The sequence below is a fragment of the Larus michahellis genome, chromosome 3, assembly GCF_964199755.1.
Source record: "Larus michahellis chromosome 3, bLarMic1.1, whole genome shotgun sequence".
In the NCBI taxonomy this organism is placed as follows: Eukaryota; Metazoa; Chordata; class Aves; order Charadriiformes; family Laridae; genus Larus; species Larus michahellis.
In genome coordinates, this window is record NC_133898.1 from 115,535,963 (window position 1) to 115,553,721 (window position 17,759).

A 17,759-nucleotide genomic window follows, 5' to 3' on the forward strand; every position below is an offset into this window, starting at 1 on the left:
GATGTGTGAGCGTGCAAACTAGTCTGCAGCACAGGATGCCCAGAAGTATTTTGTACAGAAATGCCACTTACTGTAGAAACACAGGGTCACGTGTGATACTATCCATAGAAATTTGCCACTAGGCCCCATGTGGATCAAGGATGTGAGCCAAATTAAAAAACAAAGGAGGAAGGAAGTGATAGTAAAACACAGTTAACACAAGCAGAGCCATCAGAGAGAGGAAGGGGGCAGAGAGAAAATGCCTAAATTATAGGCGGGGGAATGGGTGTGGAAATTAGCAATACCCAGTTTTACAGACAGAATGATTTATAAACCGCGTCGCAAGGTTTACAGTTACCCATCGACAGAGCCTTTAAAATGCGGTAATTCTTTTTCCTCCAGTTGTGTAAACTACAAGCTCTGCTAAACCTGATTATTTTCTGCAGGCTGTGCTATAAATTGTTCATTTTGGTAACAGACTAAGACCACTTCTTCACGTTCATCACAAACAGTCAGTTGTTGAGTAAAATCAGCTTTGAAACACAGAGATAACGATCAAGAGCTGAAGTTTATTAATAGATTTATGTGCTTTCATTCAGCTTAAAAACCCCATACTTCCCAAGATCAGACAAAATATATTAGCTATGGAGACAAGCCAAAAAAAGTATTTAATCTTTATGAAAGAGATAAAAAGATAAAACTAGTGAGTGATTCAGTTGAAGGACGGGACAAAGAGGGAAAAATGACTCCAGTCAATTAATGCTGCATGCCTCTTCCTTATGCCCTACAACCATTCATGGAGTCATTGGGCTGGAGAGGTCCTCTAAAGTTCATTAATCCATTCCTCCTCCTCAAGGCAGGCTCCACTCTACCTGTGGGGTTCCTGCAGAGCTTTAATCTGACATTGCAAGTCTTTCGGCGGACACTGCACAACCTCCCCAGGTCAGCTGCTGTACTGCTTCGCTGTCCCTTCTGCATCTGGAAGTTGGTCCTTTCTTCCTGGAATTCAAGTCTATTTACTCGTTCTGCCGTCTGGAAGGAGAACACAAATATAAAAGGCAGCCGCAAAGCAAGATGGAGTAATTTGAAAACGTGTTACACCCTCCCTCACAACTCTTCCCGAAGCTGGTAATCTCAAGCTCCGTATATAAATGAACCCCATGAGTATAAAAATGTGTATATATATTTTTCACACACTTGCTATTTATGCAGACGAATGTTTTAAATCATATTTCACTGTTTTGTTCAGAGATTAAGAACCAGCAGTGTGGTAAATTCTTTCATTGTTTTGTATAAACTGATGGATGCTCTCTTTTTCAGACAATTATACCAGTCACAGGAACACAGCACGCTGCTTGGCTTGGTAACAGCATTTTGGAAAGAACATTACACAAATAGTTTTGGTCCAACGTTTGTTCAATGACTAATAGCCCATCTGAAGTAAACTATATTACTTGTGGAGTAAAAAAGTATTGACTCATCAGATCCAGGTCTTTTCTTTATCTCACTAGGATTTCACTCACATTTAACCACTACCTGTAAATTTTTTTATAAGGAGTTTTTAAACTAATTCTCACCACTAAATTCTCACACGTATGAAACAATCAGGGTTTCCACAAGGCTACAGCATCTGATCACTCTTACCGTAGGGTATGAACCTTAAATGTCAAAAAGGACCCCAGCAGCTGCTCAGCTTGTAGGAATGGCAATACTGGATCAATACTGGTTTCTGCAGTATGGAAAATAAGTACCGTTGAATGCAAAACGGTTGATGTAATCAGGCTGATACCCAAGAAATGCCTGCTTTTGTTGCATTAAGTTAATTGGTTGCAATGATGTTGCATTAACGCGTCAGCTTCTGATGAAACTCGCAAATCTTCCCCCAGATATCTGTTCAAGGACATTAACCTGCTTTATCAAACTCAAGAATCTAAACATGCTTCATGTCGGGTCCCTATGTAGGACTTTAGGGCTCCGCTACCCCTCCCCCACCTTGCCAAGGGTTTGGCTGTCTGTGCTGCAAGCCAGCTCTGGGAACAGTATGGGCAAACAACCGGGGACCAGACTGCTATGAGAAGAGATGTGGGAGAAAGACCCCTGAGCAGCCTTGCTTTGCTGGGGAGCCGCATCACCCTTAGTCCTCACCTGAGCTATGTGTGCCCATGCCTGCCCAAGCACCTCGCGGATCCCGACCTGCTCACTTGACCTTGGACATCTCTCTTTGGTCTGTTGGTTGAACCTCATTGCCGTCACCCTACTATCTTGCTTTTAGATAACGCAGGACCCCCAGCCTGCCTTCGCTCATAGGGCTGCCCTCCTGCTGCTCCCCAATACCTCAAAAACAAAGCTTGCAAGGAATCTTCATCCCTATTTCACCGAAAAGCTCTTGGGCTCAAATGCGTGCCAGGTGACTCGGCACAGCCTACCAACTATAGCTCCCCTGCGTTCCAGAGTTCCAGCACTGGACACCCTGAAGAGCCATGCCTCACTGTTAGCAAAATGCAAACATCCAACACTTCTGACCAACGTGAGCAATACCTACAGACCACCACCCTCTTTCAAACATTTAATAGTCAGATCAAGGTTAGGAAATTGACTTTTCTGGGTACTGCTGATTCTAACCACCTGCTGGTTCATGGGAAAAAGTAGCGGGAGAGTAAATATTAGTTCAATTAATTTATGAATTTTAAAATTATATGCTATCTTCCTGCTTTAGAGACATGCTGGGTTTCCCTCTGCCTGTGTTAGAATCATATGTCCTTCCTTTGGGAATACGGCTGCAACAGGAAAACACTTTTGGCACTACAGACCTGTTTTTTGGTTAATTCTCTCTGGTCTTTCAAATTCTACACGAGCCACTAGTTATCCAGTAGAGCACGAATTCAGTCATAGCTGCGACAGAGACTGCGCAGAGCTTTACTTCTTCTTCACCTTACACGAATGCCCTATTCCACCACGTTCTCAACCAAGCCCAGCGCACAAAGGAATAAACTGGCCAATGATGAAACATCGCCAGGGCAGGCGTTCCTGGGCAAAGACAAGCAGACGAATTTACGACGCAGTACAGTCTTCCTCCTTGGAAGGGCACCTCACAACCGGTTGTTACATCTGTCGTTCACAAGTATTAAGATTCTTGAGCCAACTCTAATATTCTCATTAACAAATGCTATCTGCGACCTCCAGTTTTCTAGGATTGTTCTCCAGAATAGCTGGTACCTATTACTCACACTTCTATCCTTAATTAGCCTTATTATAGCAAGATCATATACAGCATATACATACACATAGTAGCTAAAATACAGCATACTTACAGGCAAAGCCTGCAGTGCTTTGGGAACCCCAAACAGTAGGGACAATTGTAGAGCATTTGCTAAACAACATAAGCTACTATAAGTGCATCAAGCCCATCTTCCAGTTCCCACATTGGCTTTTTATAATATGCAAACCACAGTCACAGTCCTATCTTTCCAGGCATCTCACTGGTTATGCCTAGTATATTTAAACACCATTGAAAGTGTATCCCAAATATCCTTTATGTGAAATAAACGGTGTGCTAAGCAAAGTTTACGCGTGCTTTTTCTCTAACAGTATGAAGTATGTTCTTTTAATCATACAGGCTCCAACCTAAATACATGGCCAATATTATCATAACGAGGTACTCTAAGTGCATGACAAACAAAACATACACTGACCTAAACCGGTGCCAGTCAGGAGAATCTCAAAACAGAAGAAATACAGCTTTTTTTTTTTTGAAGCTGAAAGTTAACTGCTTCAAACTCAGTTCATTACTACCCTGCAGATCAACCATCTATTTTTTTTTACTGCTCTTGACAGCCAATAAAATCATTGCTGAAATACAGATGCCTGAAACCACAAATGCACCTCTAGCTCTTGATCAAACATCATGGGATTTAGGCCTACCATGAGAAGGAGCAAAGTCCTCCGAACCCCTGTTCTTACAGAGCCAGTTCTGTCCACCTAATCCCCAATTCTCCCTGTTTCAACCAGAATGGTGGCAAGTTTCCACTGTTAATCTTTCCACGTTCAGGACAGCCATGTACATGAAGCGAACACACCTGAATTGCACAAAGATAATTTCCAAGAGATAAAACAACACTCCAGGGGAAGATGCTGCACTAGTACAAACTTTAACTTGTCACTGCACTTGGATTTCAAAGGCTTGAATGTTATCAAAAGACAAGGCTCCAAAAAGGGGGACATACCCTGGAGCAACTGCAACTGCGTTACATTTTCTCAGTGGCTAAGGCAAAGTAATAATGGTACTTCTTGATATACAGCATGGGTGAGACTGACATTGGAATACCAGATAGTTCTGTGTTAAATAGAAAGCAGGAGAAGCTTGTGGGCAATGCAGAAATTTGACTGTTAAGAGGTAAAAAACAGGTATGGAGAGACTCATCCTTTAGTTGGAATGCAACGACAGAAAGGTGATGATTATAATGTATGTTTTAAACTGAAAATACCAGGTGCAAAAGGCATTTTTAAATTAAAGGAAACAATATAATTAAAAACAGAAGCACCAAGGAATTAAAGCAAGTAAAATTAAACCAGGGAGAAGAAAATAAATTTAACCATGTGACTGATTAGTCTACCATCCTAAAAAATAATAATAAAAAGCATCAGGCTGCGAGAAACCAAGGTTTTTACTGAAATAACTGCAAAAATTCTACGGTAAATACTGTCCAGGAGACCTGATCAGATTAATAACCTCTCTGGCTTATAAAGCAAAACACTTAAGAACCTCCAAGTCTCTTAATAAGATTTACAGTGATGGGGAGAATCACTGATTCTTGTTGGATTCAAAGTTCACAGTTTCTTGGCTTTAGCAAAAAGACAATTTCTAAAGTCCTTTGAAAAGCAATAAACAAAGCGCCTTTAGAATCAAAGGTAAAAATTAATTTATTTGCTTAAATAGTGAACTGCTTATGTAAATGATGGGTTTGCAAGATAAAAAAATCAAGAAGAGATGTTGTATCCTGGTTAGCAACAAGCATTCTGTTTGGAATCAAAAAGACAACATAGAAAAGAATCAATCGTTTCCTTAACATAGGTTCTAGTTTCTTAAGTTATTTAACTAAATTAACTTTTTGAATAATAGGACTCTGCTGTCATGGCCTTAATGTGCTTATTATGTGAACATGTACCACTTGATCTATGTAGAACCACGGCTGGCTTACCAAAACGTATTAAACCTGGTCCTAAGGATTCTGAGTAAGGGCCATACTTACCAAATTTAACTTAGTAAGACTATCCTTCCGAGATTCCCCTTTGTACATCGGTGTGGCAAGAGAAGTTTCCTTATGGAGTGATTTAGAGGAACCTACATCAGGCATTCTATTCTCAGTTGCCCTCAGGACAACCATTTGTAGCTCCTTCTGGCTACTAAGGCAACCCAAGAATACAAAGCCACAGTCAGTTTTTAAAAAAGACAATTGTGCATCATCCTTCAAGAACCATGAAAGGAAAATTTGTTGTGCCCTTGTAAAGTTAAATTTTTAGACAAAATAACTTACCCTTGATCTTCTATCTAAAGAGTCACAAAGCCTTCAGAAAGCAAAAACCCACAGCTCTTAAGTTAAATAAAAGACAGGCAGCCTTGTTGTATATATAAAATCTTATATAGAAAACATCCAGGGTTACACAAAAACCAGTTGCGCGTGATTTCTGCACGAATCAGTTCACACTGGAGTTTATAACACACCATATTTGTAGTGTCCTTTGGTCAATACTTTACTTTCATAAGCTTTTCAGTAATTAACACGGGGTTTAGCAAGTTCTGTTTTTTGTGTTCACCAATGAATCAAAATACAAACACATTGGTACTGTGTCCCAATTTGAAAAAGTCCCTTTTTCAAATGAAAAATGAGATAAAAGAAGTTTCTTAAAAAAATAATATAAAATAAATCAATGAAACGGTCGTCCTCTTCCACGTTTGCTCTTGAGATGACTAGCAGAACGCCGAAGAGTTTTCCTCTCTTGACGATGCTGTTTCTCAGCTTCCTGCTGTTTCTTTTGCTGCTCTGACTGGAATGTTAGAACAAAAACAGACTCAAGCTCTTGTAAACTTACACATCACCTCATTGTTCAAGCATCTATATATCAAGTCAGAATTCTACTAAGGAAATCTGGAAGCGTTACTTTAAATGGTCCCATGCTACCTTGTCTTATACCATACCTGTTGATTCTGGGTACTCCAGGCATTATCATTCTAAGTAATTCACAGCACACATTTAAGGCAAAGATATCGAAAAACATGAAAAAAGTGAAAAAAAATAATGTATTTCAGATGAAAACCAGTGTCTAACAATAGACTGTAAAATTACACTCCGGAAATTATGTTTTAATGCCCTTAAGGTAGAGCACAATTTGAGGATATTTAGTATCTCCTTTGGGTAACTAGTTACGCATACATTTAATATTTGCACAAATGCATTTTAAAAGACAGAAAAATTAGTTAAATTTGCTGAAACGTACAGGTTTTCTACAAAGTGTTCTTACAAGTTCTTGAAAGAGTTTGATATGCTGTATGCAATTCTACAAAGACTTTCCACATGAAAATAATTTAAAATCTCTGCTCCTGTGGCACATGCTCTCTTAATGTTTTTCCTCTTCATCAAGAACATGCTGAAAGGGTTTCATTTACATACCACATAGATGAAATGACTCTTACAGCCATAAACTACTATTTTCTTTGGAAGACTAAGGCTTGTCTTCGAACTAATCATAAATTTGAACTAGCAGACTTGAACTAGCCAAGCTCAGGCAACTGTCCATGCTATAAAAAACTCTAAATATGCTATAATATACTCTAAATAAAATTAGAACAATTTCAACAGCATCACAGGAACAGTGTGACAGAGTTACTGGTCATGCAACTGTATCCCCACTGCATCTAATCCGTAATCAGCAGCACTTATATGTCAGCCCACCTCTCCCTGAGTTTCCCATTAAAGTACCATTTAAACCTGAGTTAGAGATTTGCACGCATAGACAACATTTTGGCTGAGGTGAGATATGAACCAATCTACCAAATGTAGCAATAAGCCCATACCAGTATCACGGTAATAAAAGCTAGTGGGCTTTAGACGTCACCGAAATTTATTGACTCCTGTTTCCACTGCAAGTAGGGAAACAAGAAGCCCGCTATGTGAAAATGTAAGTAGTTTCTCTCTGTCTCCAGACTTTGTCTGAAACGGTCTGGAGAAATCTTACTTAATTTAATGTTGACTGTTACCTCTAGTGTACTGCATGATCTTGATTTGCATTTGAAGCTTTGTGGATTTTTTTTAAAAATGTCCTCTATACCTCCCTAGTAGTGTAAGTACTTAGGCATTTTAGAAACCCTGCTGTTTTGTCATAGCTATTTGCTATCATAAAGCACGCTGAAATTGAAAAACAGGATGCCACACTGTAGGAACCATACTAAAAATCCCCTGAAAACTAAAGTGTGAAATATCAATGCCAAACAATTTCCTCACTGGATCCGTCAGTACTTGCTGGTCATTTGGGAGGCTGCCAACATATCACAACTGTAGCAGCAAAGTTCAGTCTCAATTCCACCGATCTATAAGGTCGAGTGATACCAATCCCAGAGAAGCACAATTCTCTCCTCCACTAAATCTTTCTACCTACTCCCAAATACACTTGCACTTTAAGGAAAGGGCGTCACAAAGCAGAAGTCGATGATCAGAGTAACACTAAAATCCCTTTTTCGATTTGCCAACTTCATCTCTTCATCCTCTGAAAAGGAGCGTCAAGACACAGCATACTGCATAGCGTGAGCTCTTCCTAGCTCTCCCTGCTCCATTCCCTGTGACTTCAGAATATATACAGGGCGTCTGTTTATTTGAGAGAAGACTTGTAAGTCTTATTTTGCTATTCTGTTGACAGGAGGAAAGGTCTCTGTAGATGCATTATTTCTCTTTTAATTAGACTTCCAAAAATATTTTTAATGCAAACGAGCACAACGTACGTATTTCAATAAAGCAACATCAGTTAACAGTTAGCAGCAACATAATTAAGAAAAATAAATCAAAACTATAGCATATCTGATAGAATCAAGTAAAATAGCATTCTGAACCACTGCTGTATCTCTCTTCTTCCACCTTACTCCCAAATTTTCACAAAACTGTTAGCAAAAGGTGATCATTTATTGTTCAACACCAATTGCAAGAAACCTTCTGGCTCTGCGCTTTCTAATTTAAGGCTACTATAAAAAAGACCGTGCTTCCAAAGCCCTGCAAAGACCATTTAATTAGCTGCAAGACACTAAACATATCAGTTACAGCAGTTGGTAAAATCCCTGGAATGGTTATCCTACACAGCACTGCAGAGGAATCTGTGACTTATTCCACAGTCACCACATTTTAAATTCCAGCAATACAACAATCAAAAACAGATGAAAAAGAACATCTGCAAACAGACAATAAATGGGTAAAACAAGTAAGGCAGAAATAGTCCAATAAATTTGGTTATTTAGAATTTTTTAAGGCATACTTGATGTGACAATCTTGGCCATTCTTATGACAGCAGTTTACCAGCGAGAACAATATTTGACCACTGGTAAGGAGATATGTACTATAGCAAAGTGGCTTACTGAGGAAAACCAGTTTAACTGAAGTACGTTTTGTCAGCTCAAGTATGAATCAATATGGGTTTTCAGCTTTTATAACGTGTCCTTTCATCAGTTCTAAAGCCATTTTCTAGCAAAAAATCCTTAAGTGTTCTACAGCAGCAGTAGATGCACGCATGCATTTAACTCTGCCCACACTATGAAGTAATCCCGTCTGCAATCTACAAATTTCCTTAGGATGGGAAACCAAAACCCTTTGGGAAAGTTAGATAGGCAGCAGTTAACTACACGCTTCAAAAGGAATTTGGCAAGCAGAACAGGACCAGAGCTCATTCTTGCAATCTGTGTTACACAAGTTCAATGACAAGGTCGTTAGGAGCTCTGTTTTGATCATGCTGAGACCTAGCGATGTGACCAACCAAGAGCAAGCCAGTCACATACAGCATCCTGATTGCATTTGGACCTGCAGACCAAGATCTGACCAGTCCTGGCACTGAAGTCAGGTAAAGTCACAAGCTTCTGATGGTATGTCTGCAAATAAACTATCAAAAGATGGAAGGCAGTATTTTCCACCGGAATATAAGATTTTATGAGCGCTGTCTGAGTTATAAGGGTATAAACACACAGTGTACTACCGGAGGCTTTCATTCTCTTGGCAAGAAGCAGAAGAGTTGGCAGCTTATAAAGAAATGAAGAGGGACATTTGTTTGACGGTTTCAAAGTTCCTGTTCTTTCATGCAAAAACTAAAGTTACTTGTGTATTATCTTAAAAAATTATATATATAGCTCACCTTCTTTAATTTGAATGTTGCCTGTTTGCTGCCTACTGTGGTATCACACACATTGAGCGTGCCAAGTTTTTCTTCAAGCTTTAAACGATCTCCAAGAGTTTTCCTGTGGAGAATAATTAATGTTAGTCCATATTCTTGCCATCTTTTTACTACAATAAAGGCTGATAATGCAGTCAAAACTAATCTCAATTTCTCTGAAAGCCTGAAATGCCATGAGTCTAAAAAATAAACATTCAGTAAACAGAAAAGACAAGTTCAAATCATTCCCTCCAGATACTGCTTTCAGTAGAGAAACACTTTTAAAATTTATGTAAAGTTCATTGTTTTTTCTGCTAAAAAGCAACAGGACTCTAGTTGAGAAAGAAACCACACCCTTCTATTGCTATATTTTTCTACAAAATGTCAGAAAAAGTCAGGAATATTCAGTTGCAGTAATAGATACATTCACAAATAAAAAACCAATAAGGCTGGATATATACAGCCTTCTTGAAATCTTGTAATTTCTGAATTGGAAACACTTTTGAGGGAAAGGAAATAGTCTCGACTACACATCAGAATGAATTCGCCACCAAGCGAACCACTTCACTGACAGAGACAAGCTACTTAGTGCAAACACAAATGACTGCTCGGACACTGCGCCTGTAACAGTCTTAATGCAAACAGTTTTCTAAATTAAAGAACGATGCAAACAAGCGAATGTGTTAAGACAGACAGACCCTGACCCCAGAGAGGAGCTCCAACGTGAGCATTCGCCTTCAAGCGCACGGTACTCATCAGTTAGTTTCTGTGAGCAAGCTGGTGTCAAGCCTCTCCCCTTGGGCACTGAACTCCAGCATTTCTACGGAGCAGGTAGCTGTTGTGGTCAAAACTGACAGTGTTTTCAGCTCTCCCCCCACTGGAAGTTAGCGCCCCTACAAAAGCAAGACACGCCGATGTGCCCCGGCTGCTCCAGGTTGCGAGCTGATATTTAATATCCCCCTTGCTGACTTCAGTAAGCTGGGTTGTAAAGTGGAAGAGCCGAGGAGTGGAAATACACCTTGATCCTGCGTAGCCTCCAGCACAGGGATGCGGCAGGCAGGCAAGGACGCTGCTGGCTTCAGCCACCCCCCTACAGGCACCTGTGAGCCCTGGCACGGCTAGTCCTTCCTCTGTAATGTGGGCCCTACGAGTATAGATAGTGCCACCTGAGAATACGACATGTGTGATCAAACTCACTCTGTTTGGAAAACATTCGCCTAACTGTAAATGAAATTAGTTCTGCAATTTGAGATGCTGCTGTTAGTGTCTTATTAGATCTCTCTGAAGAAGGCTAAGAGACGTTTTTTTTGTACAGGTTTTAAAGTGGAAAATAAGTCATCATAAAAATACAGGTGATTACAGCCTGTAATCAGCCACCACAAAAAATACAGCCACCACCGTCAATGGCATTTCTATGGACGAAGGGCTCGTGGATTGTGGCCTACGTACCAAGTCTCTGAAGTCCGCTGAATTTTGGTTAATGAGCCATTTTATGTAACAAAGACTTTTCAGATTAGCAATTGAAAATTACTGTCAAGAATTACTTTATTTCTCATGACTAGGTACTTTGATTGTATTTTTTTTCTTCCCTGTAGTATATTTTTCAGTGAGTACATGTAAAAACTTGTTCCATCTGTGCGAATCGGGAAGACAAGCTAAGCCTTAGAGCTAACTATGGCAGAAGATCAGTCACCGACATTGTGGTGGGATTTCTACATTCAAGTGAAGTCCCATTTTTTCTCCCCTTTGAAAGCAAACTGGAGAAATATGGCTACTACCCAGCAATTATTTAGCATGACTGCCTAGATACTGCTTCAGTCAGGAGAAAAATTAAAATGAGGAGATACTAGCAAAATGCTGTGGGCTTGCCATTTTACTGAATAATTGCAGGTACGGCTGTTATTTATCTGAAAATGCACACACCTCAAATGATAGTGAATTGCACGCACTGATACACAAACACAACAGCTGGGTTGTTTGGGTTTGGTTTTGTTTTGTTTTTTTAAATCATCCTCAACAAATTGATTCAAGGGATATGCTAACAGTGTTATTAAAAGCAACTTCCCCTGCCTTACAGTAAAAAACAAACAAACAAAAAATTGCCTAGGCACTTCTTTTTTTGGGGTTATAAAGTTTTTCAGGACTTTTCCTGCTGTTTTACTTTAGCGATACCTAAGAATGTCAACGGTGCTTTTGTTGGCTTTTGTCAACTTTCTTGGCCATCTCTGAAGATATGACCACTGTACTTTTTAATTTTGCCATGCTCTAACTTCAATAACAAACCTTTTAAAGGGACATCAAGAAAATCGAAAGAGCTTTTAGCACACATCATGATAAAAACCCTTTCCCTTTATGGGTCCTTTTAATACTATGTAAGGAACTTATGCAGTAAGTAAACAAAGCAAAGTTCTGCATCTTTGCTAATACGTTCAGCAGGCTTTCACGTGTAAGCATAAGAGTGCAAAAGGGGAAAATCAAATGCAGACTGATTTGAGACAAGGTGGTTTTTTACAACCAGGAGTAAATTTTGCAGCTTTCCTGCACAAAGAAATGCGTAGACTGTTGGTCTATGAAGAAATGTACAGTACGCACCACTGCTTTAGAAGTTGGGCTTGGAGCCGAGCTGAGTCAGGAACATGTCAAAAGAAACACCCAGTTTTATATAAGCCGTAAACCGTTTCCTCAGGTAGAACATTATACGATTAGAGAAAAAAAAAGAACACCTAACCATTAAATGCATAGTGAAGGTATTAAGGTACTTAATTATATTGGTCACAGACCATCATTCCATAACTTGGATAAATCAAATCAAAGACAAACATGCCAGCCTCACCGGATTGTACATGCCACTACAGTCTTTCCAATTTTCAGTACACTACTTGAATTAATTATTTTCATGCTGACTACTTATCACTGAATAAAGCCAGCAGAAGACATATTTAGGTATTTTCTTCATTAAATTCTATTATGTAAAAATGCTTATTAACCAAACAACTTAGCTCACAACACAGACTAAGTCACTATGATTACAGAATCATATCAGCTATATGTTATAAGAAATGGATACCAGCTGTTAATTTTTAAATTTCCTTTAAGAATTAGAGGGATATCAAACTCCACACTCGGAACAATACCTGGATAAGCACAAATTGGATCACTGAGTATAGAGCTAATTGCTTGGCCAAAAATAAAAATGGAAAGACAAGTCAATGAAGCAATACAGAAAGTCACAAAGGATGTAATGCTGTCACATCCATTTTTTTGTCATCCTATTCTAGCCTCAATTTTTTCTCCTCTTCTTTTTGTTTTTTAAACATTTTACATTACGTCTCATCTGTGCATTTACCACATAGAGGGTAACTAACCCAAGCCAGCCTAATTATGCACCACACCTTGCAAAATATTCTGCAGCAGTGAATCTTAAAACAGATTCTCTCTGCCCTAAAAGTAGTCATTTAGAAGTCATTCCGTGGTTTATATCATCACTGATATTCCTCCATCCACTGGACAGATCTGTGGTATTTGGTTTCAGTTTTCCTGAACCGAAGCAATAATTTTTCTCCCTCTGTAAACCAGATGAAAGAATTTATTTTGTCCTGCGTCACACTATTTTAGTTTTTTCTAAATGTTTCTCTTCCTTACACCTGTCCGGCCTTATTTACTTAACTTTCAGTATCCCTGTTCACATTTAAGCCTTCAATGTTTTGAATGAAATAAAATCTTAATACTTCAAATTGAGTGTCCTTGAGAATTTCCTTTAGAAGTGCGCAGCTGAATTTGCGTAAAAGAACAGTACGTGAGTAGGCTGCAGCCGTGCTGCCTTTTAGGGAAGTATTTCAATGGCAATGAGAATACAGTGCCATTTGACCACTCTCTCAGGGCCCTTTTCAAATCACTTGCTAACATGACGATAAATCCAAGTACAATGTAAAAAATATCCTTAACCTACAATGCTCTGTCAGAGTGTCCAGAATGGATTTTCTCCTGGACAATGAAAAAAAAAAAAAACCTGACAGAAGTAAAAATTTGCTTCACCTTCTGGAAGAAAGAAAGAAAAATAATCAGAAGAAAGTTGATGGAGAAATCTAAGAATCTTAAGAGTCCAAAATGAGTGGGTATATTCAGTATAAAGAACAAAGAAGAATCCCTGTGTGTAAACACTTGCTGATAAAAAATAGCTAAGGAAAACATGGGAAGCGGTTCTGCGGAACTGCTGCAGAACAAATCCCGATTTATAAAACCCACTATGTCTATTTAAAGAGGTCTTGCAGGCACAGCATGGAAATCATAGACTACTAGACTACTGTAGAAACACTGGCTCAGTAGGAGTTGAAGACCATTTTACATGATAAATTCCAGTTAAAAACTTGCACATTAAAGGGACAGGCTGAATTTTTATCAAATGTTTCTTTCACATGCCTCCACCAAACTTTCATCGTGAAACAACTAGGTTGTAGAGTCAGTCATTAGTGACATAGAGAAACAGTCCCATTATATGTATTATTCACTTTCTTTTCTCTGACTGTATCATTTCATTCTAAGTAAAAACATAATGGCTATTACAAGATCCATCTAGCCCAGCAACTTGTTTCCAACATTAGTCAAAATTCTGCTCTGCAACCAGTGTGCTGCAAGAACTTTGAAGCTATTGTCTTTCAAGGTTTTAATATTAGTGTCTGCGCTCCAAATAATAAAAGAGTATTAAAGCTCATCTTCTGAAGAGCTCAACTCACCTCTGGAAAAAATAATATCAATGAGATTTGCAGGTATTAAGCACCTCAAAGCCAAAGCTTTGGTTTGACGTGCTCTTTACACAGTACCCAATTACCCGATCATCAATTTAAGGAAATCCACACTTTAAAAAAAGTCTGAATGTTTGTATTGCAAAAAGAAAAACAGAGATAGTGAGACCTGCCAAAGTAAGGATAGCATAGTTTTCTTAAAGTTTCTAGATGCCATAAAAATACCCAGATAGAACAATTTTTGTTTACCACCTTGATCCTACCTCCAAAATACTGACTATGCAGTATTCTATATCCTTTTAGAGGGTCAGATGAAAAACATCCAGACTGTAAACCTCAAACTGACGCCAGTGGAGAAATATAACCACTCTTATAGACACCAGTGTTGTTAATTGTGAGAGCAACAGTTCACCAACACTGAGTAATGGATCCCCAAATTGCACTCAGAATATTAATATCTCATTTGTGTTGTCTCTCTGCCATACTTTAAACATTGTATTTGTTCAACTACAAAACAAAGCCTTCAACAACTATGTCACTTTAAGTTATATTCCTGAGTCGCCAGATGTGGCTTTACTAGTAAGTGCTTCCAAGCCAAAATGCCACTGGCCTGCATTGTAAGAGAAATACTTGAGAATCGTCCACCCCCAGCTATTAAAATAGGAACATTAGTCTTACTTCATTAATTTTTGTTTTTTGGCAGAGTCTTTGAAGCTTCTGAATTCCTCTCCTTCTTTAATCTCAAAAAACTGAGGTTTCAGTGATGTTTGCTGATCCTCCTTGAACCTTTCCTGCCGCTTTACTTTTTCCTCTTGGCGTAGAAGCTTGCGCTGTTTCCTGACCTCTTCAACCCAGCCTTTTTCATCATCTGAACTCTCAGAACTTTCTGCATCGCTTGCTTTTCCTTCTGGTTCTTCCTCCTCTTCCTGAAGACGAAAATAGTATAAAAATAAGAAATCATCCACTAATTTGCTTTTCAAACTATTCCTGCAATTACAGTATGTGACAGCTTTTACACAATACAGTTGAAGAGAACTGAAATTTCAACAAAAGCAGTAGCAGCAAATGAAGCAGAAGATGTATTATAAAATTGTTTCCACCTACATATTTTATGTTTTTCAAAGCTATATTCATGTAGACGCAATATAGTTCATATATAAAAACTAGGATAACATCACGCATCAAACTTAATTACTCTAGTTAATAAGACGTTCTTGCATTGCCCCCATCTTTCCTTCTTTCTAGGGTGAAAATTCTGAATGCTTGAAACAAAGGAAAAAACCCAAACCTATGGGTTTTTCTTAATCCAAGTGCAAAATATTTTACCTGTTCTTGTGCTTCCAGTTCCTCTAAGAGCTTTAGTTTCCTCTTTCTTTTCTCACTTATTTTAGAAACAAGTGGGTTAAGTAGCCTAAATTCTTCACTCTGCTCATCCACCTGGAAATCTGGATTCTCAAACATGACCTTAAAACGATCATCTTTGAGAAGGCTAGGCAGATTCTGGAAAAGAAGCAAAGCATGAGCGAGTTATAAAATTCTGAAACAGACATGAGTAAAATAAGTAACAACTTTTTAATTAAACAAAACTCAAAACCGGTATGTGAAACGCCAGTTGCTTTATCCTTCCAGGTCATGTAAAATCAAGATTTATGCTTACTAAATTTTATTACTTTCACAAAGATCAAATAAATATCACTCTAAGGTACCTGTAAGCAAGACAGGACTTTTTATGCACGCTATGGGCACCTTAAATACACAGTTACTAGTATTTTTGAATTAATGCCTCTCATACATTCTGCCAGCTAGTCTGGAAACGTGTTGATATCTATTGGCTAATCAGCAGTACCTCCAAGGCAAATACCCTGTCTGACAGGGATGATTCTACAACATGTACAACAAGTTATCAGGGTAAACACGTCTTTATGCAATGCTACTACTGTTTTACTGTAAATACATAAGTGTTTCTATACATCTTATAACACTTTTTCTTCACTGCCCACACATACAGAATGGAAAAGACAGTTTCATTCATGTTAAAGTAAAACGATCTCAGTGTAAATTATGCTACTGTTGAATTAGGAACAGTTCAAGCTACAGTTTCAGCTTAGGTGAATACCTGTTGTCATACTTTTAAAATTCATGAATACATAGCTTTTTATTATAAAAAGCTGATCTTTCAACATTGCCAAACTTATACCAGCACATTCATCCCACCCCAGTATTAAATTTCCATTGTTACCTATGAAGTGGGGGGAAAAAAAAAAATACAGAAAACAATAAGTGTAAAATTCAAGCACAGAAACTGTTACAAATATGCGACTTGCAGTCACACACCAAAAAAATTAAATCCCAAAGCCAAAAATAAATTGCTTTTCATAAGACTCTAATGTCATTTCAGGAAAATAACCAGAACATGTATTTTTATGTATACTCTTTCTAGTCCACTTCATAACGCAACCTGTATGTACTCCTAGACAAATCAGCCCTCATTTATTGAGCTCATGTTTCCATCATAACACTGGCTTCGACAGGCTGCATTTAAGGTTTTGCCACCACCTACTTTTTCAGTAGTTCATTCATCCTTTTAACTGCAACACACGGGATTTCATTAGATGCCACACGAAGCTAATGCCTGCCTTCCATGAATTCTATAGTCCTCTTGAGAATGAGCACCTATGAAGTGCTACCTATAGAAAGACTCCCTCTCACCAGCTACTAAACATTAACTCATTTTTTCCCCTTAGACTCCGCTTAGGATAAAAATGGATTATTTTCGACATCCGGAAGAATTCCTGTTGCGTAAGAGCAAACCATTTTGGCCATTTTACAAAATGTAGTTAACTGTGTACACAAAGAAAGGCAATTCTGTCTTCAGTTTTACGGAAAACACCTATCTTGTGGTGGTCGCCACCAAAATACCAACAAATGCAAACAACAGGTCTCTCTAGAACAACTTTGGTATTGACTCTGCATTTAGCTAACTTCTGGAGTCCTAAAAAGTCCGTATCACTTTCACAGTGAGTATGTCATCATTTTAAGGTCTAAGTTACTACATGGCCTTTTTGGTGCTGCGGCTACAGCAAAGTTCACCTTAAAGCCACTTATTAGTTATTTATGAGAAACAGAAACAATGGAATTTTTAATCTGTTTGTCCAGATAACACACACAAATAAAAAAGAAAACAAAATCCAACAACAACAAAAAAATAATACTTCAAGCATTACTATTTCTGCATTCCCAGTTAGAAAAGTCTCCAAAACAAAAGCTCACCTTCTGTTTCCTTTTTCTAGTAACCTGTTGCTCTTCTCCTTCTTCTTCAATCAGTTTGAGTGCAAGCTCTTTATTGACTTTCGGAAGTTTCTAAAGAGAGGAAAGCAATTAATCAGTAAATTACGCTTTTGCACATGCAAAAATTGACATGCTTTACATTCATAGATGTGGTGAAGAGAGAACTCTTATTCATTCTTGTAACTTTTGCTGAAAAGCTCCTTGTATGGTTCCAAATATTTCTAGGTACTAGTAAAGCTAAAGCACTTGGAGAAAATTTAAGCAGAACTTTTGTATCGTTTCTTCCTTGCAATACATCAGCTTTAGTACTTTAAAAGCAATTATTTCTCCTTGTATGTTGAGAAAATT

The 17,759-nt window shown here is 38.3% G+C and overlaps 1 protein-coding gene across 3 annotated transcripts in view; it reads right to left on the reverse strand.

Moving 5' to 3' along the window:
* Positions 1-528: 528 nt before the first annotated feature.
* The window catches only part of NOL10 (nucleolar protein 10), a 58,622-nt gene continuing 41,391 nt past the window's right edge, over positions 529-17,759 (reverse strand). Inside the window, exons 17-23 of one of the 3 annotated variants that reach the window (XR_012586346.1) lie at positions 17,394-17,483; positions 15,450-15,623; positions 14,802-15,049; positions 9,364-9,466; positions 5,514-6,024; positions 1,624-1,708; positions 529-1,011 (exon numbers count right to left, since the gene is read on the reverse strand). Coding sequence is in view for 1 of the 3 variants with exons in the window: in XM_074581846.1 (XP_074437947.1) it covers positions 5,905-6,024; positions 9,364-9,466; positions 14,802-15,049; positions 15,450-15,623; positions 17,394-17,483 (735 nt within the window). In the remaining 2 variants the exon portion in view is untranslated. Of the gene's footprint in view, positions 1,012-1,623; positions 1,709-4,876; positions 6,025-9,363; positions 9,467-14,801; positions 15,050-15,449; positions 15,624-17,393; positions 17,484-17,759 lie in introns of those variants that run through there. The other 2 variants (XR_012586347.1, XM_074581846.1) reach the window with 2 other exon arrangements.